The 20,776-nt window shown below is 44.8% G+C and overlaps 1 protein-coding gene across 1 annotated transcript in view; it reads right to left on the reverse strand.

Moving 5' to 3' along the window:
- unc5db (unc-5 netrin receptor Db) overlaps positions 1–19,149 on the reverse strand; it is a 148,999-nt gene extending 129,850 nt beyond the window's left edge. Inside the window, exon 1 of the mRNA XM_070833471.1 lies at positions 19,065–19,149. Within this exon, the coding sequence (XP_070689572.1) occupies positions 19,065–19,149 (85 nt within the window). The remainder of the gene's footprint in view (positions 1–19,064) is intronic.
- Positions 19,150–20,776: the final 1,627 nt, after the last annotated feature.

The raw sequence follows: 20,776 nt of genomic DNA on the forward strand, positions 1-20,776 counted from the left end.
CACAAAACTACAGTTTTTTCAAGTGCACTTTGAGGTCCACTGAGATTAAGATTATTACTGCATCCAAGCAGCCCAGTGTGCCAAACCCGTTCGGAACTGGCTCTGAAACGGCGAAAGGGTGTCGCTAACACTGACAGATGTAACCCACAGGGGTTTCATTCCCATAGAGGTGCACATGCTAAAAATGTAAGCACTAGCATTCTATAGTGAGCGGGGTAAAAGCCTGTACTTCATGGCATATGTAAACTAATGACAATAATGGTGATCTAAATTTGCACTGCGGGAAAAAATTCTGCCTCATTTTTCTTCACTGTCAGGGTGAAGTCTGCAGAGAGCTGAGAGCAACCACGGCCCACTTTACTCACCACAAACACCATTAGAAAAACATTGCTCTCATCATTCAGATCCCACCCCATGGCCGCCGTGATGACAGGCATTGCACCGGAGCGACTAGTACACGAGTGGGGGTATTACAGTCGGCTGGACAGCAACTGCACTGCTTCTCTCGTCTTTAACAAGTCATATCAAAATGGTGCACACGAACAACAGCGAGACCAAAGTTCTGAACGAGCTGTTCCAAAGCATTTCAACAAGTTCTGCCTGGTTTGTGGACAACAAATAGAGGAGATATAGAGAGTAGAGTTATAAATCTCTGTCATTTATCACAGCACAGAGGCAATATTTCAAATCGTTTATACCTAAGGTCAAGAGATCCTGCTACATCTCCTCACCACTGCCTCCATCGGTCTCTCCGGTAAGAGAAACAGGAGCATAATAAAGCGACCAATGCACAGGAGGAATATTAGACTAATGAAAAGCTCTTTCCTGCCTTGGCTGCTGGCCCATCTCGTGTACTGCCTTGCGTCTACCATTTCACTGCTCCATGCTGTGAAATGGAATTCCGTTGGCAAAACAATAAAGCAGCCCCCCATGATTGTGCGTCATGCACTTAAATTCCACAAAAAAAGAAAAGGAAATAACGGAGGCAAACAATGATGGCTCAAAGGGAAGTGTAATATTGTATGTGCATATAGAATCACTCAGTTCCAGGCAGCTCATTTCTAAGTGGTGCAGTGCATTATTCTGCCTGCCCGACAAAAGAGGCTTTATGGTGTTCCAGCAGCATCTTGGCTTTAACAATGACATAAAGAGCACTTGGCATGGGCAGCAGGTCCTGGAACATCATTACAATGTAAATGATGGGAAAGGCAAGTGCCCCTGCCTGTGGCCTGCAGGCTGCCATGAGGTGGCGCTACACCCAGATATAAGGCCACACATGAGACTTTAAGGAATTGTTACAGAAAGAGGTTTAAGACATCTGACAACTCATTTTAGCCAGACCTTTGGTCTTTGGACAGCTTGTTCTATATTATAGGGACCTAATGGACAACTCTTGGCCCCAATGTGGTCCTGTAGAACAGACACACAAACAGTCTGTCGCCTGAGGCCTTCAGTACACCATCTAGCCCCGAAAGGTCATTAATGCCTCTATCTCAGGGGTGCCCCAATACGTCAATTGCGATCAAAGGCAGTGCGGGTAGATTACATTAAAAAAAATAGATTTTAGTCCATCACCAGTCATCCCTTAGTAGGACTAAGCGGTTCAGAAAATGAATGAAGGAACGTATGTAATGAATCGCGTTTGCGACTTGATCGACGTGTAGGGCGGACAGTCTGAGATCTCCTCTCTGCTACGGGTCCCGGGCAGGGACATGTGCGGTCAAACGCCCTAGCTACTGCAAAACTCATCATCAGAGGAAGGTAGTGACCATAAATGTATTGAATGTTCCAGTTCCCCTTGTCACTTGTGTGCAATATTGATAGTTCCATCACTGTTTGTCAGCTATGTGCATTACTGCTGTCAAGTTTTATGTGTAATACCAAGGATTACATTAGCTGCAGTTATGCAGTGTACGCCAACATATATTGTATATATAAAGTATACTCAGTATATATAGAAATAAATATACGTTTAGCATTTTTAATGTAGGTAGATCATTTTGACCTGGTCATTTTAAAACGGGGGTCTCAAACTCAAACTGGCTTGGGGCCACTGACAGCACTGTTATCTTACAGGAGGGCCACTACAAAATTCAAGTTCAATATACAATTTGTCTTTTCAAACAAAACAAAATGTAAACTGCAATTTAGAAATATTACCAAACAGTTGTTTTCAACTTCTAGTACAAGTCCTTTGTTCTTGCTTTTTTTTTTTTTTTTTTTTTTTTTTTTTACAAAAATAAATAAATAAATAAAATAACTTCATTAAAATAATCTAACAAAGCTTCACTCTCCAGCAACAAAGAGAACACAGCCACAGCCACTGTTTGCTGAAAGAAGAAAACACTGGACACAAGATATCGGCAACTTGCAGCATGCAATCCTTCAGTAACTGTCCTTCAGTGGAGGGGTTCCCTGCTTTCATTCATTCATTCACTCACCATGTCACTGAACTTCCAAGGCAGCGTCTGCATCCTGTTCGGCTCTGCAGAGACAGCAGTCCTCTCTGCAGCTGTGGCCCGCTGTGTGCTCTCCTCTCCCTGCTACTCCTCATGTTGATCTCCGTGTGTAGTCCAGTTGAGCTTATATTCCTTTAAAACTGCGACTTTTTCAGGCTGCGTGTCCACTGATCTCCACACATAAACACTGAAATGTCCATCTTTCTTAAAACCGCCTGTGTTCTTCGGCCACTTTTCTTTTTGCCTGGGAAAGCGACACTTTATGACGACCCTGTGACGACATGAGCGCCACCTTTGCCCTTTGACCTTTGCTAGCTCGTCAAAACACGTTATTGTAGAATGATTTATTTTTAAAAATTTGATATGAACGAGTAGTGTACAATGGTTTAAGCATCATTAAAAAAAAAATTAAATTAAAAAATATTTCGCGGGCCTGATTGCATTGTGTTTTTGACATCTGGGGCAGGCCGGAGGGTGGGGGCGAGCGGGCCACAAGTGGCCCGCGGGCCGGCAGTTTGAGACCTCTGTTTTAAAAGTAGCACACAAGCCGAAAAAAGTGTGGGCTCAGCTAAGGATCAAACTCCTTTTTTATCTACAGATTAATTGATAATTAAAAGAATCAGTCGAGGAAATGCTATCTGGGTGCACTTAACCTTTAACACCTATGGCCGATCTAAGCGCATATGGGAGAAGCCGTGCAAATTTAAAATGGCCACTATGCTGGACACAAAACACCGCCATGCCTTTGAAAATCACACAATCACAAGAAAGGCTCAAACTAGTCCTGGCATGTCCTCCACATGTGAAGTATCTGATGTGATGAGAGATAAGTGACATCACTCACTTCACATAATCTGGCCATCTATGAAAAAGTGTTGTCGCACTGATGTACAATGCAGCTGTCCAATCTTCTCGCTGAGATGTGCAGCTTCAGAAGAAATACCACCGGGCTTGCAGTCCTAACGTTAATAATCGTTTCTTGTCAAGGGAAAGCATCGGCATGGTAATGCATCATGTCTTACACAATGTATGCCATTCCAGATCTCAGTGGTGCAGCCTTGGCACTTCTGCTGGTTTATTAGGAATTATCTGCAGTCGATTAATAAATGTCGCACTGGCTCAGTCCCACGGGACGAGGGCCACGCAGCACGCCGTGATAATGGAGGGGTATCCATCATGTCAGCCAGTCAGGACATTGCAAACTGATGATGTGCATGAGCAAAAGGCAACTGTGCTCGTAAGGGTGACACTGTGAGCACCCGGAAATAATCTGGTGATAAATACACTTGATTACTTTGCCCATTACGATGCGGAATCATTAAACTAATCTTACTGAAAATGAACCTTAACCCTAATATTGCTATAAATAACAACAGAAAGCACAGACGCTTACTGGTCTGACCCGAACATTTAGGCTTCCAAGTTTTCAGTACGTGCACATCCCTTTTGCACTCATCAGTCATTTTCAGGAAGTGAAAAGCAACAGCTAGTAGATGCCAAGTATCCATCCCACAGGCTGGTTTCATAACAAGGAATGGGGCTAATTTGCAACAATAGTTTAAACGTCCATCTTCTGCAGGCATACATTGAGATATCTAAAAACCAGAATTGAAATTTATTAGCATGAAAAAGCCTTTTCCCACAAATGAATTCAGTCTAAATCATCCAGAACTCTCAGGGGACAACAGTAAAGCGAGCTGTTTTTCTGACATGTCATGAATAAAAAAGGCCCGTGAGCTCTTAGCGGCCTGTGGCCTGCTGCAAAAACAGAAAGCTCAGCGCTCATTTTCCCCCAGTGCTTCAGTAATAGGCCAGTGGAAATAAATGTAATCACTGCACTTTGTTCTCCCCAGTGATATCATTTCTTCTTATTACTTTTCACCCCCCTCGCCTCTCAGGCCACCATCAGAATCTCATTTGATCGTATTTACATTCGCTCTGCCTTCAAAGCCCGGTGATGCTAAAAAGCAATTATTACTCCAAGTTGCCGTCTGCCAAAGAGAGCCACACAAGATGTCCTTGCCAAGCTGCAGAGGATTCCTATCCAGCGTGCGGCTGACATTTACGTGCTTGTCTTCTTCTGTGAGCACGGTTCACTACATTTAGAAGAAAGGAACTGATAATGACAAACATGGCCTTTAAGGAGGCCTTTGACCGGGACAATCCCAACAAAATAACATTTATCAGAGTTTAACACCAGAGCCAAACAACAGAAGAATATGCCATTTATCAAATGACAACATCATCTGAAATCTCACTGACTGTCTGCACGGGAACCTTCATCAGCCTCGTGAAGTCAAAACCGTAAACTGTGATGAAGTACAGATCCAGCATCCACCGCGTTTACACCTCAGGCTTAGATTGCCAATCATGGAAGGTACTACGCAGCCTGAGAAAACACAAAGGATATTTGTAAAGTCTGAAAACTGACCTTTAATGATGTCACCTGGGGGTTAAGAGCGAAAACATGTCAGTGAGCGGCTCTTTCAATCTCCTCCCCGCAGCAGATGTTTGGTTTCAATCTATTTTAAAAGAGTGGCAAACATAAAGGAAGGGCAGATGCGCAAGAAGACCGAAGAATCCGTGTCCTGTTGTTTTCTACACTGACTGACTCATTTCATCATATCATTAAGTTTAAGCATTTCAATTAACACAAGCCTGCTCTAAATCATACAAACACGATGATGTAACACTCGGTAACAGCTACTGGGTGATGCAACCAGGCCGTGCCGTGAAGTGCGCAACACTAAAATTGAAAAACCTGAATTTTATTACCCTTATTGCAATGTCCATACCATTAAATGTAAACTCTTAAGCGACCCCGTTTCCCATTGATTGTGTTGCTTTGCAAATGGAGATTCAATTACACTGTTCTTCCAATGGAGCGCGGCGATAGAACGCCGTAGAACTATCAATCGTAGGCTGCTCGGGGGACAGATGCAGCGGAGGATAAGCGAGATAGCCGGACCTCCCTTGCAGTGCACTCTTTGTTAAATTACCCAAGGTTAGTGCAGCGTACTAAAGGCGACTAAAGCAATTAGTTTTCCACCAGTTGGCCAACTGTCAGAGTCTGCAGGCAGGAGAACCATTGTGTATACGCTGCTTTAGACCAGATGGCAGCAAACAAGAATCATACCTGAGCATGAGCAGTCACACTCACAACATTTATGGAGTCTTTTTTTTTTACTACAAGCATTAATGGATTGTGTGAGCTAACACTCCTCGTCCATCCTCTGAGATTTGGTGGGCAATGAACACACCTAAAGCCCCCTGATGAGCAGCTATATGCACTTGTCACAGTACAAGTTTGGATAGAGAGCAGGACTCCATCTTATCATCACTAGAAGAGCAATAAAAGAGGCTCTTCCAATCAATGCTGCTTTTACAGTTTGTGCTGCAGTGTATTGTGTGGCACTTTATGCTTCTACGGCAGCAGCAGCTCATAGGGATTACAAGACATGACACAGATTTAAGGTTTTACACTTTATATGTTCTGTAATCCATAATGCCTCTTAATTCTCATCTGAATATTTGTCTTATTATTTTTTTTACTTGTGACTTTTCACTCTTCTCAAACGAGAGGCATGAATTTCTCTATTCCTGTCCTCCCCTGTGGCAGACTGAGGGAGAAATAAATGTGAAATATTTCAGATGCCACTGGAGTGCAACAAAATGTCTAGAAATGGTTTTTCGAGACCTTTTTGTCTACAATTACCATTCTGCTTTCCGTACAGCCTTGAGGGCCACTCATTACTCAAGGACTTAAGGGAGTGATGGACTGCTTCAATTTATTTCTCACAGTCCGCATATACAGCATGTATCTATCGAGTTACAGTACCTCACCGTCAACACTAAGACTTCTCTGAAGAAAATCAGGAGTGCATTTTATGGCATGTGGTTTCATTTCCTGATATCTATCCATCACCTGTTTGGGATCTTTTACACCGCTGAACAGACACTTGATGTTCAAATCCCAACTGAATACACATCTCACTGTTTGTTCCATCTAAATGGCTCCTGTTTGTTTGATGGATTTGCCAACTCTAATCAATGATTTTGCATTAATAAGGCTTCAAAATTCATACTGCTACAAAAAAATAACTAACGGAGTAAGGAGATAAGTGCCATTGCCTATAAATCAAGTTGAAATGCTCCTCTGCCAAACTCACACTTTATCTGGATGCTCACTAATGGCAGAGTGTATCCTTGACCTACTATAGTGGGTGACGTTAAAAGCTTTTTAGTGTTGGGAGGTGATTTTCGCTACTTTGCAGGAGATCTTTGGCGTACAGAGCTGATATGGATTTCACATGCCCTGAGCATGGAGGGGTTTGACGAAAAAGAGATGACTCTTATTTCAGTGTGTGTCCCTCTGCTGAGAACATGGCATTAAAGACCTCCCCTTGGTCTCTCAAGAGACCATCGTAGAGCTCATAGTAGGCATGCAATTATTATTATTATTTACGCCAGATCTCTACAGACAAATGTGACTGATTTTACATGTTTTTTGTTAAGTATAAGTACTTCTGCTGTGGATGTCACTATGCTCAATGCAATAGGACCAGCTGGATGGCCAAAACAGTGCTTGTAATACCTCAAAGGTGACTAACTATTGACCATGCCAAAAGAGTTGAAAAGAAACATTTTGCGCGATGAAAAGAAGGGTTCAATTCTGGCTTTACTGGCAGACGGATGCAGTGAGCGTCAGTTTGCTTCCATTAGGGCTGCAAAATTATGGCCAATGTGATAATCCCGATTACTTTGATCAATATTGAGATCACGATTATAAATCATCTCCAACCCCACCCGCACCTGAACCTCATTTAACACTTCTGGAATGTGATCAAGAGGAAGATGGATGGTCACAAGCCATCAAACAAAGTCCAGCTGCTTGAATTATTGCACCAGAGGTGGCATGAAGTCACCCAACAGCAATTAGAAAGACCGGTGGAGAGCAGGCCAAGACGCATGAGAGCTGTGATTGAAAATCAGGGTTATTCCACCACATACTGACCTCTGAGCTCTTATTAAGTTAAAACATCAGTATTGTGTTGTTTGAAATGACTTTCTTTGCATTATTCGTGATCTGAAAACACCACATCTTTTAGTTTAGTTTACCAGCTGTCATTTTCTGCAAATAAATGTTCTAAATGGGCTTTCTATAGGTATAAGAATGGAGCTTGCTCAGATTTATTAGAACCAAATATTGGGAAAGATCTAACTCGTATTTGTTTGTGGAGGACACTGAGCATCCAAATACGAGGTCTATATCTTCCATTTCAAAGGCGTCAAAGGCGTAACTGTAAATTTATCACACAAAAATATCGACTGATCTCCGTTTGCAGCCTTCCAAATGTATCCTCTGCTTCATTTCATTGTAAATGCAATAGCTATGAGTTGTAAGGCTTTGATATTGCTTCACTAGATCATTTATATAACCAAACCAAGATACTAATTTCAGGGAAATTCTAGATTAATCAGACACAAATGATCAAAACACATTGCTTCTGTTATTACTGAAAATGTGACTTAACATCTTGGATAAATATTTGATTATTAGTAACAACTAGAAGTACTCTGACTGATGAAGTTTCAGTGACACTCTTCATTGATGGATGCAGTGATGCTTATACTGCCAAACATTTTTCATGGTTATATAAAAAGCACACAGTATATTCCACAGGCCCTGGAATCATAAAAGAAACATTCATTAGATCCTTCGCCACAGACGCCAAGGTAGGTCAGTACTTATTCTCAAATGGTATGTTCTCAGTCAGAGTAACACGCAGTGTGTGTCAAAGGTGATGGCCGAATTACATAGAACACTTCAATGTACTTGTAGACAGACGGGTAAGCATGGCCGCCATCATGGCAGAGCACTGGTCACTGCTGATCATCCAATTACTTAAGGAATCCTCTTCAGACAGCGTTCATGTGGATAGCATTTTGTGTCAAACTGTAGGAAGAGACGCTGGATCATACAGACATGAGGTGTTCCCATACAAGCAGCAGCTGCAGGCCAGTGGTACAGTGCACGCCACATTGCTTCATGACTGCTGTTAATTCAAACTAGCGCTAATGCAGCTTAAAATGACACAAACACAACAGCAACAAAAGAACCATTTTCCTGGGATGCTGTGTGGGCACAAGCCACAGCAAATCAGCAAAGAGGCAAACATAGCCCATAAGGTTGAGATGAATGTGTTGGTTCACATGGGAGGGTTGAGTAATCCACAGCGGTGCTGACCCCGAAGAACTCGAAGATTGTATCAAAAGCCAGAATGAGTTTCAAAAGGAACATTTCGAGCATGAAAAGAAGGCAGTAGGAGGATGCCTTAGGCACACGTGGAGCTGAAGAGTTACACAGCCACCACCCAGACAAAGCAGAGAACAATACCGTAATTACAGTATATTCCAAATGCTTCACCAGGTCACAAGCCAAGCTGTCAGGACCCCTCAAGTCAACAGAAAACCAGTGAAACAGCCCCCTGCTTCCCCCATAACAGTCCAACTCCTCAACAAAAAACAGAAAAGAGGCTTAATGCGGTACAACTCAAAGACCAATGCATTAGTCACTGACGAACGAGGGAAAAACATGTGTTGTGAGCAGCCAGTGAGAGGTTGGAGAAGGACCACGAGCCAGGTGTTCCATCATCTTCCAGCTAAGAAACTTGAAGGAATATAGCAGCAACTGTCTGCTATCATCAAAACATGGCTACCTCATTTTCCTGTCCAGAAGTCTATCTTGAAATATGCTGAAACCCATCACCGCACGCTGTAAACTAATGCCTGGCGTCTCGTCTCTGCCACAGTGACAGGCTTTAAATGTATTTTCATATTACCCTCAGTTTCACAGTGGCTGCGACTGCAGAGAGGCTCGTTCTGATCATTCGTCAATCCAAGCTGATACTTGTGGTGAGTAATGCCGTATGAGAAACGTGGCTGATGTGGCCAGTGAGCGAAGAGACTGTCAAAAACAGATCGACCATAAAGCAGGGTGGTGGTGGAGAAGGTGCCTTTGAGGAGGAGAGCAAAGCTGGGAGCTTTCTAAAATATAAAAAATGCATGTGTAGCATTTTTTAAAGCGTCAATACACCACTGTTACATTCACTTGAACACTTTAGTGTAGTGACCACTGAGGTGCGATTGATGCCCTCGATCTTACACCACTGGTCTTCTTTCTCAAGATGGATCAATTATCACAAATACTGTTGCTTCTAACCAGTAAGCGATCCTTTTTTAACGGGACAAATGACTTTTAAGAGGTACATTGTAATGACTTCTCCTCTCGTTTCCAAAACTTTTTAGTGCACCCCACACATTCACACACACACACCTGTCAGCTCTAGCTAGCATGGCACACATCTTCCAGCAGGAGTTGCTGCTAGTAAGAGCAGCGATGTTATCTTCTACACAAAGTGAGCTTTTAGAAAGAGGTAGAAATGAGCTGTGTCCCACACTGTGAGCAGGCAGCATGGAAAGTAACTTCATCACCACCACTGCAACAGTAGCTAGGTCATCCCATCACATTACTTACTTTGATTTTGTGGTACTACTAGAATACGGTTATATGGTTTAATGTTGAAAACACAGATTATTTTCTCATACCAGACATGGCTGCTGCAGCTGTTTCGGCCTCTGTCTGTCTCTTAAAGCCCCCCCCCCCTTCACCATAAGCCCAGTCTGCTCTGGTTGGTCAGCTCCCACAAGCCTTAGCAGGCCGCCAACTTCATCTGCCCTTCTGCTGTGAATATCACCACAACTTAAAAAAAACTTCAGCGTGTCTGTCCAGGAATCTGATCATAAATCTGAAGTTTTCAGATGAATCCTGGTAACATTTTTTTTACCTCTCTGCCACATAATGCTACTCTGTTGGTCGTGTCCAAACTCTTAAGCATATGCTTTACTTTTGCCTTCACAGGTACATTTGTGAGACGTGACCTCCAGAGTCCAGTGAAGCAGAAAGTATAGTTTTGTACAGACTACAGAGGCAACGCTAATGTGTTAACATGTGCATTGAGCACAGTGCCTCACGTAAACACTTGCGGTAATTACTGGGATGTGGGGAAATAATCCCAGTAATAGTATACTGAGTGTTCACTGTCCCCGTGTTACCCTGACAGTACATGTAACACTCACCATGAGAGAGCAGCCTGCTTAGAATAGACTTCATCCCGTACATTACCATGTCAGCATAACTAAAGGAGTTACTGATCTTATAAAGTAACTTGTGTATGGAGTTGGAAAACTGCTCACTAAGTATCAACAGCCACTGTGACCAATATATAAAGAAGTGTTGTGTCCTCTGATTGGTCGGTATCAGTCTGTATAAAGAAGTGTTGTGTCCTCTGATTGGTCGGTATCCGTCTGTATAAAGAAGTGTCCTCTGATTGGTCGGTATCAGTCTGTATATAGAAGTGTTGCTGTCCTCTGATTGGTCGGTATCCGTCTGTATATAGAAGTGTTGCTGTCCTCTGATTGGTCGGTATCCGTCTGTATATAGAAGTGTTGCTGTCCTCTGATTGGTCGGTATCAGTCTGTATAAAGAAGTGTCGCGTCCTCTGATTGGTCGGTATCAGTCTGTAAATAGAAGTGTCGCGTCCTCTGATTGGTCGGTATCAGCCTGTATAAAGAAGCGTCCTCGTCATTTTTGTTTTCAAAAATCAAGATGGCCATGGCCAAAATGCCAAACTGGAGGCTTTAGACAGCAGTCCCAGGACACCAGACTAACTTTTTCACAGGCAGCACATGATGTTTTTGGTACAGCGTTCTATTAATCATTGACCTTGCATGCTGATGAATAGTTGTCTTAGTTTTCACAACCTAGTTTTGCATTGACATAAAGACTTGTACTTTACTTGAGTATTTCTATTTTGTCTATTTCTATTCTTACCATATACTTTTCCTCCACTCCATCGCAGAGGCACTGCACTGTGTGTGCTCCACTACATTCATGTGTCAGCTGTAGCTATTTTGCAGAATCAGATTAAGAACAGAACACCTTAATGCATCAATGATTATAATCCAATAATATGATATACATCATTCTGAAATGAAATAAAGTTCTGCATAAGGAGTAAGTGTACTTTTGCTACTTTAAGTATATTTTGATGCTAATACCTGATTCCTTTTACTTAGTTACATTTTAATGCAGGATAGAGGATGGATAGTAGAGTATTTACAATAGCTCACTACTAGCCTTACTACTTTTACTGAAGAAAAAGTACTAATGTCACCGCTGTGCATTTGCCACTGTGGTTGAAAGTTTTTCTTCTTCACTGGTCACTCAGACACTGGCTCCGTCGCTCTCTCCCTGCTGCACCTCCATCATCAGTGACGTCTGAGTCCAATCTCTGAGCGTCTCTCCCTCCCCACCAGCCTCCATCTCTCTCTCCCTCCTCATTATGCATTTTAAAACAATCAGCTATGGACCACTTCATTTTAGGAACACGGTAACAGCTTAATGGATTGTTTTGTAAGGATCCACGCCGCCACGTACACATGCTTCACACTTCACACGCCGCGCTAAAAGCGCCAAGTGCCGGCGGATCAACGTGCAGTGAAACCCGGTGGAATTCGAGAATTACAAGCAGATCACATTGACATGTTCGCAGTCAGGCTGTTAAATGAAGTTTAAGTTTAAAAAGTGTAATTACAAACAGTGAAAAACAAAGCATGTATACATAAAGCACAGAGAAGAAAAGGTAAAAGGTTTCAGGAACACTGAGATGTCAGCTGGTGTTGGAGCTCCCTAGTCGTCTCTCTGTGGACACAGAGAGACTGCCCCTTTCAGGAGACACGGACACTGACGAGAGGATGTGAAACTCCCATGATGCAAACTGACAAATAAATGATTCTTATGAGGAGAGTTTACAAAGCGTTGATCGGGAGCCAAATTCATGTCTCAAACAGAACGCCTCTCTTTCCAAAGGCCTCTCAGGCTTCACTGTGTGGGCCAATCCATGTGTGACAAATACTGTTTAGTTAGCAATATTTTAGCTACAATTAGACTGAGTTAGTCGTTATTTGCAAATCAGATTGATGTTCCCAAAGCTGCTTGATGCTGAGACATTGTGCTCACTCAAGTCCTGCTTGTGTGGCACTGACAAGTGTCCAGTGTGTGTGTTTAAGCTGCAGTTGATAAATTCGGAGACACAAAATATGCTTAGAGATGGAAAAACTGCAAGTGCAGCAAGACAAAACACCATGCAGACAAGGTGACACAGAGCCGGCCTGCTCAGTGTTTTCATGCTGTATGTTGCATATATTACTGTCACTATTTTCACATAGTTCTGTCCATCATGAGGCGGTTCACTGGCCCAATATGTAGAGTTTCATTAGCAAATCACCGTTCTCCTATCTGTGAAGATAGAAGCCTATTATTAATCCCATCCTCTGGCCTTTTCTGCAGCACCTGTGTGTGTCAACCACCGATCACAAACACTGTGGTCCAATGACTAACGCGCCCAGCAGCGAGACCAAGAGGTCCTCCAGGCAGGACAGGACACAGCGAGCTCACAAGTCCATTCATCACAACGTGTCCTTCAGCACTGTTCTGTCCCGGTAGGCCTGCTGCTGCACCATGGATCAACAGACGACGTGTCTGAACAGCTGACCCAAGGCCATGAAAGTGGATACAGCAACAGCCATCAGAGCTATCAGTGTTGGCATAACAAAGGCCATACATCAGGTGTCCAAGAAAATACCTGCGATCTATGTAATGGTGGGGATCTTCTGCAACGACTGGCCTTGCAGCGGAGTCAGCTCACGTAGCCGGGTTACTCTCCTGGCTGCGCTCTCGGCTTAATGAAATCTTGCCCTTCACTCTTTGTTTCTATGCTCTCTGACTTAATACATTCCATGAAAGATTTCAATGTAACAAGTGAAGAAGAATAGAGACCTGCTCACATCAGCCGGGTTGTGCCTTAATAAGTGAAGAAGAGCTGACAGGCAAAGCAGAACTACGAATACTGTAGGCCAACGAGAGTTTACGGCTGCGCTAGCACCTCTGTGATGCTTTACTAAGACACAAGCAGGGCTTGGAGACAAATGTTAATGTCAGCATGGCACGATGCTCACAATGACAATGTGAACATGCTAATTAACACAATACCTTAACTACAGCTGTGGCTGATGGGGATGTCATTAGCTTTGCAGGTATTTAGTCATAAACCAAACTATCCTTGCGAAAACCATGAAAGTCTGGACCACATTTCCTGGTAGTTCATCTGATAAATGTTGAAACATTTCATTTGCACAAATGTCAACCTGATGGTGGCATTGAGAATCACCAAAGGGTCATCCTCTCAGGAGCACGAATGTCTGAATTCGCTGAGATATTTTAGTGGTGGACTGAGCCACAGAGCAACCTACTGACAGGCCACCCTTGCCGTGCCATCGCCACGGCGCCAGCAAAGCTAATCAAAACAAAGGTGGTTGACACCATGTGGTACGCAGAGTAACGACACTCCTCCACATTGGATGGACTATGAGAGATTCACTTAGAAACTCCAGTCATTCAAAAGGCCATTTACTCGAGATTGGCTGACACAGGTTTCAGCCATGAGCCATACATCAACGGGGACATGTTTTTCAATAGCAATATTGAATTCTCTCCGACGTGATAAGAGATGAGGCCTCACCTTTCACTTGACTCGGATTCTACAGAAGCTCACACCCAGATGCTATCATAACATAGCCAGAAATGTAGTATAAATTAAGTTTACACAGCACTGTCTGTTGGTTTCCTAATTACTAACACACACACACACACACCCCTCAGTGGGCCTTATGGCTGCTTGGAGGTTTGCTAAATAGGATGCTATCATAAAGCAGCCTTGTAAAAAGCTCATCTGGTGCACACCATCTGTAAACACAGATATGAAGAAGTTCATGGAGCCTGCACAACCTGACACCTCTAAATTTGGAGTATATTACGGCGTCGATGTAGTGCCGGCATTTGCACTACAGCAAAGACCAAGTGAATGTGGAAAAGCACACATTAATGCTGCTTTTCCATAAAGACCGTGTTCTACTTGTGCTGAAGCTTGGGAGTAATTGCTTCACAGTGCAAGTGTGATTAATTGCAGCTTGCAGCAATAAATGTGTTTATTTAGAGCACATGTAAGAATCTTCAAAGATTAAAGAAATGAAAACGATATTCAATTAATAGCTATGAATACTTAAGCTCTGTTTTGTGTATCGCTTTATTACAGTTGTGTGTGTGTTTTGGTGACAGCACAAAAGAAGTTACCGACCATACAGAGATGGAGAGACTGCCTTTTCTACATAGCTGTTGTTCCTAATCACAGTTCCTATCTATTATTTATGTTGAATAAATACTCCATCGATATTTACAACAGATTTTGCTCATGCTGTCGAGCGGTTGTTTTGAACCTTGGCCACATTTAGCAATGCAGGCTGCACTGAGGGAAGACCATTCCTGCTCTGTTAGTGTATACAATAAGCTAAATGCCTCAAATGAATAAATGTTTTATGAAATATCAATACAGATGTCTATAAAGCTTATCACACTGCACCTTTATTCTCGCTGTTTATAAAGGCAGTTTGCCCTGCCTTAGTCATTTCTTCCTCATTATTATACAGTACAGTGAATCCTCTGTCTACCACATTTAATTCCCAGGTGTTGTTCACCCTCAGGGGGTTCTTTTGCAAGTGCTGAAACAACACAAAAATCACAGAAAAAAAGATGTGTCCACATGTATCACTCAGGGCTCAAACAGACACTGCAATACTTAAAAAGAAACATGGTCCACTGCAGTCTAGACAGGACTGTGGAATGGAGACGTGTGGCTCTAAGAGTACAACTGATTGAATCTCCTGACGGAGATGGATGACGGCTATCTGCAGCTTTGTTACATGATTTAGCACTGTGACCGAGTGGGCCTTCTCAACCTGTCCTGATTGCCGTCCCCTCAGATTAAGTAAGGCGGAAGCCATCATGACTCAAGCATTTTCAGACAAATTGGTGGTGAAGGAGCGAAAGTGAGCATAGATCACTAAAATGTAAGTATTGCTGCTTGTTATTGACACAGTATCATTACTGACGCGGATCCTTTTCACTATGTTTCTGTGGCTCTTCAGCTGCTAACTGTGGCAGGTCGTGCACAGTGGCTCTAATAGAGCTTACTTCCTGTTAAAAACATGCCACTGAGAGCGGTGAGACGGAGCTAAAACAGTAAAGTTGCGGGTCATCAAACCAAAGCAATGAGCTAAAAGAGCTGAGAGGTAATGCAGAGCTGGGCTTTCCACTAACGTTAACGTTAACATACATCAAAATATTGATTAGAACAGCTTTAATAATTCATGTTCATCAAAGAAAACATGCTGCTTTAAAAGCTGCTACTTCTGTAAGTCGACTGACATTAACTTAACACCTGCATCGATCTCATCCACTCTTACTGTGACTTTGGTCTTTTTGGTCATAGCTTCTCTGGCTCTGGACCAGGAAGGCGACACCAGATGATCCCACCTACAAAGGCTTGGATCCAGGCTGTTAGACAGCCTGAGTGCATCCGGGCCTTTTCACCATAAACCAACAGATACACATGACAAACAGAAACCGAACGTCTAAGCATCATTCAGCCCCATGCTGGCCAGGAGAAGCCACTGAGCTGCGGGGCTGATTGCTGACTACATTAAGCTTCTTAGGCAGCACGTTGATGAATCCACTCGTTGAAATGTGAGGGTAATAGTCTTGACATAGCAAAGACATAACTCAACGACTGTACCTGCAAAGACCCCAAATGACAGCCAGCCCAAGTAGGAGGCAGTCCGATATGAGAGAGGACTTTGCTTTTATTACCATCATCATTACTGTATATCATTTCTGAATGTACAGCCATTTGGTTTCATTTAAATGTAAATCTGGGAACTGCACTGCGCACGTTGTCACCCACAGCAGCCTTACTATGATGATTCATTCAGGGATCGGCAGGGAAAAATATAAGAGCTCCTTTCCTTTCTCTGAGGGAAAATAACAGGTTTGACCTTTGACTGTTTTCATGAAAGCCCTGTACACAGCAAGAAAAAAAAAAAAAACCTTGAGATTTTTATTTTTTTTCTGCAAAACAATAGTAGCCACAGTTTTGTGCATCCTTTCTTCTCTGCTGTGTTTCTTTTTTCCTTTTTTGCTCAACCTGAAGAGCAAGAACAGAGAGGCACAATCTGCAGCGCAAGGTCAAGGGTGAGCTAAAGCCTGGGGAGAGTGGGCGAGCCCTCATGTCAAATCACTCTCCGTGTGCCCGTTCACCGTGACGGGGCACACTCGTTTGTCTGCTGAGAATCATCACGTCCGAAATAAGTACACCTGCACGTCAAATGAAACTATTTTACATATCAGTGCACCCAGCTAGCTTTTTGGCATCTTTAGGTGGAGCTTCACAACGAGACAAACGCACGGCGATGTCTGTGACCTGACCTATAAGGAAGTCGCATCTAATGTCCCCTGCTCAGAAAGCCTCATCTTCAAATGTCCCTTATGTGTTTCATGACCGGCACTGTGCAACACGACTGAGAAGCCTTTTAAAGTTTCCCCTCGGGCCACGCCACGATAACTCACAGCCATGTTGCACGGGATGCAGCCCTCCTCAGTGACCCCTCGCGTGAGTGTCGTTCCCAGCCGACGGGGGGCCTGCAAACATCACTGTTGATCCTTAAGAGCTTAAATCTCGAGCTAGCACGGGCGAGTCCTGCTGCGGTGGCTGCTGTTCGGCTCACAGAGTCAACCTTGCGGGGAGAGTGTCCGTGCGACACCTGTTGTTACATTTACAGCCTCTGAGACTGGTGTGACGTTCAGAGAAACTGCTACACGGAAGGCGTCTGTGCTGTATATGAACAGCTGGGGACAGCATGAGGGTGTCAGCGGGGCGGGGGGGGCAACTGTTCTGTCCTTGCATCCACAGCCAAAATCAATAGGTGATTCATTGGTTGAGTGATCTGTTGACGGACATGCATCTGATCATTTCAATACCAAACATTCTGTGATTTCATTGTCACTGATCTTTCCCTCTATGAAACAGTGGGATAACATAGGTTATTATATCGGAGCAGCTCATTGACGTCTCCCTCCAGGGTTTCTGCATGCAGCCTGTGGCAGCGGGGGCTCTATTGTTTCATTTTAAGGGTCACAAGCCCAAAGTGGTGGGAGCAACTGCTTTAGATGCATAGCTGCGATGCAACTATCTACTCAGTTCTCTTGGTTCTGTTTCCAGAAAGTGCTCTCATTATTGCTCTGTTTAATCTGAACAAGTGGCCTCAACAGTTTTGGCAGATTTTTATATTTGTACAACAAGACATGGCATCTGTTTCCCTTTCATGAAAATCAGCGCCAGACTACACGGCCCTGCCATCTCAGCTCTGGTCCATAGTCACATGCAAGCTGCATACTAAACTCTCAGAAGCCAAGCAAACTTTGGTGTCAGGTGCACACTCTCTTCAGGATACACCAATACACGTATGTAACCCCCCCCCCTACCGCCAGTACGGTGAAAGGTTGGTTCACTCACCATGTTCACTGACTGTAGTGGGCAATGGAGTTGTGACGCTGTGACCTCGATCTATTGCTGAACTCAGGTCAGCTCCCCGGGCTGCCATGCGCCCGGTTTGCAACATGTGGCTCCGAGGGTGGGGGGGGACAGTAATATCACATCACATTCAAATAGCATCACCTCAGAGCTGCAGCAGCAGCCTGAGCCACAGCCTGCTGTGAGGGCTCAGAGGATGAGCACATGGGGGGGGGGCATTTTGTTGTGTAGTTGTGTGCTTATGTTGAACCCTTTGATTAAAATGGGTGAGTTTCAGTTCGGCAGCTAAAACTGATTAAAGCCTCACTTTCCTCTCTGTTTGGGTTCTTTCCCTTCATTGTAAAGAAAAGCATCAGACTGGGACAGATGACCAGTCCTCACTGACACCCCCACCCCCACCCCCACCCACACACAACCCACTTGTGTATTTTTACTTTCTTTCGGTAGACCACCAGCAGTCCCCTGCTCTATAGAAAGATGAGTTCAGCATAAATCCATGCACAGACAGCTCCCCCCCCCCCACACACTCGAATTCTCCCTGGCTCTGTGTCCATTTCATGATGTCGGGGTGTGTGTGTGTGTGTGTGTGTGTGTGGGGGGGGGGGGCTCGTTAGAAAATGAAGACAGGCGTCTTCATAGTGAGCACAGTAAGTCCCAGAGCAAAGCGTTGACACGCCGCCTGTTGCTCAGGCGTGTCTGGATGGGGGGGCTGATCGCCACGGACTCATTAAAGACGACGAGACCTGAGAGAAAATGGGACGATCGCCATCTGAGGGATAACATGAAGCAGGTTACCGGCGTGGGAATCAGCACCAGAGGCTCTGCTGCGCACTGGGCAGCACAGAGCTCAGCCAGTGACCCAGAGTCCGCGGGGTGGGGAGGGGGGGGGGTGAAGCAGCCCACGGAGACAGCCCAGTGTGTGTGTGTGTGCCATGCTTCAGACACATGCAGAAACAGAAACACATATTTACAAACGCGACAGGAGCGTGACAGGTGGTGCGTAACCGCGAGGATGGCACGAGGACACCGCTGCCTCCACCACGCCGGGAGCAGCTCTTACCTTTGGAGGTGACGGACACTGTGCAGTAAACCAGGAGCAGGAGGCCCGCCATGCGCAGGTAACGTCCTTTAGCCAGCGCGCACATACCGACTCCGAGCTGTCCGCGGATGCGCTACCGGGCCGCCGGTGCTCCGGATCTCCGGCGCTCCCTCCCGCCTCCTCCGAGCCGGACGAGCCGCGGCTGCACAAGTTCCTCCTGCACAGCGGGGAAGGGGACACTGTGGCGCTCTGGAAGGAGGAGAGGATGAAGAAGGAGAAGTGGACGGCTTACGGACTGGACTGTTGGTCGGAAGGGAAGAAGCATCTTCACTTCACTTTTGCTGTGCGTGTGTGCGCAGCGGGAGAGACGTGCGCTCCGAGTTTACCCCCCTTCCCAGCATCATCCCGGAGCCTGGCTCCTGTGAACCAATGGCAGAGTGAGAGAGGAGGAGAGGAGAAGGGCGGGGACGGAGGGGTGGAGGGGGAGGCTACACGAGCAGTCACAGTGAGGACTGCTGTTCAGACTGGGATCGTCCAGAGAGGACTCAGCACAGGAGTCCACCTCACTACACATGTGGCACAGCTGGACTGGTGTTCCAGGAAAATATCCAAACCTGCTGATGTCGCAGTGATAGCAGTCAGACATGTGTAACACACACACACACACACACAGCAGAGCTGCACTGCTCCTCCTGACTGCCAAGTATATTCTAAAGTGTTTCTTGGCATTCTTCTTCTGTTATACAGACATCAATAAAAACTATAAAATGCTCTCATTTATTTGGAGCACAGAATGAGCTTAGCGCTCCGTCACTGACACAAAAGTCTTTCAAAAACAGCTTCATGGAAGGAACTCCCACTGGAGGGCTGGATTACCAACTGGACCAGACAGGCTCCTGTCCAGGGGCCCTCAGGGGCTCCCAAAGACTCCAGGATCACAGTCAAGCATTTAGTTTGTGGCAATGTGATCAATTCCACATCAGTTTGGTAATAGCATAGGCTCCATCTAAAGATTAGACTCATCTACAATGTCCATTATCTGTGATAGCGAGTCCAAACCTACTTGGCACGATGAGGGACTTCAGCGATGGGCCACAAAAGCACTGACATCTTGGTGTGTGTTAGAAAAAGAAGGGGAGAAGGAGAGATGAATTAACATGAATTGTCAGCTGCAGTACGATCCCAGACATCCTCGACCCGTACAGAGTGATGTCAGCACTACAGTAAGAAGCGATGGCTAACGATAAGCGCGTCCCTAAATTGAGGAAAGAAAAACAGGAATTAGAGTTTAACACTGAGATTTCAGATAATGGAAGACAGCACACACACTCACACACACACAGGTTCCTTCATCACGCCAATGGTGGAAAGCAGAGCAGCATTTGTACGCCTGCGTAGTGCAGCTCCAAGCAGACTGTAGGCCTCCAACTGAATGATGGACTGTAGGCAGCGCCACAGCTGACGTGCACCTCACCGCTGCACATCACAGCTACGGAGAGTGCAAGGACTGTGATCGGTCAGCCCGGGCTGCTCGTGTTTTCTCAGGCACACATCCGATGGAGGTGGAGTTAAGTGAGAGTCAAGGCAACAAACAGGTTGATAAAGACTCAGCGGGCTTCTAGTCAGTGATACACATCTAGCAGAGCATTCACAGTGATTGCTGCTCTCTATGAATGAACACGACAATTCCTCTGCGGTAGTCTGCCATTCACTGATGAGCCAGGGCCCAACAA

This window comes from Pempheris klunzingeri, chromosome 7, assembly GCF_042242105.1.
Source record: "Pempheris klunzingeri isolate RE-2024b chromosome 7, fPemKlu1.hap1, whole genome shotgun sequence".
Taxonomy (NCBI): domain Eukaryota; kingdom Metazoa; phylum Chordata; class Actinopteri; order Acropomatiformes; family Pempheridae; genus Pempheris; species Pempheris klunzingeri.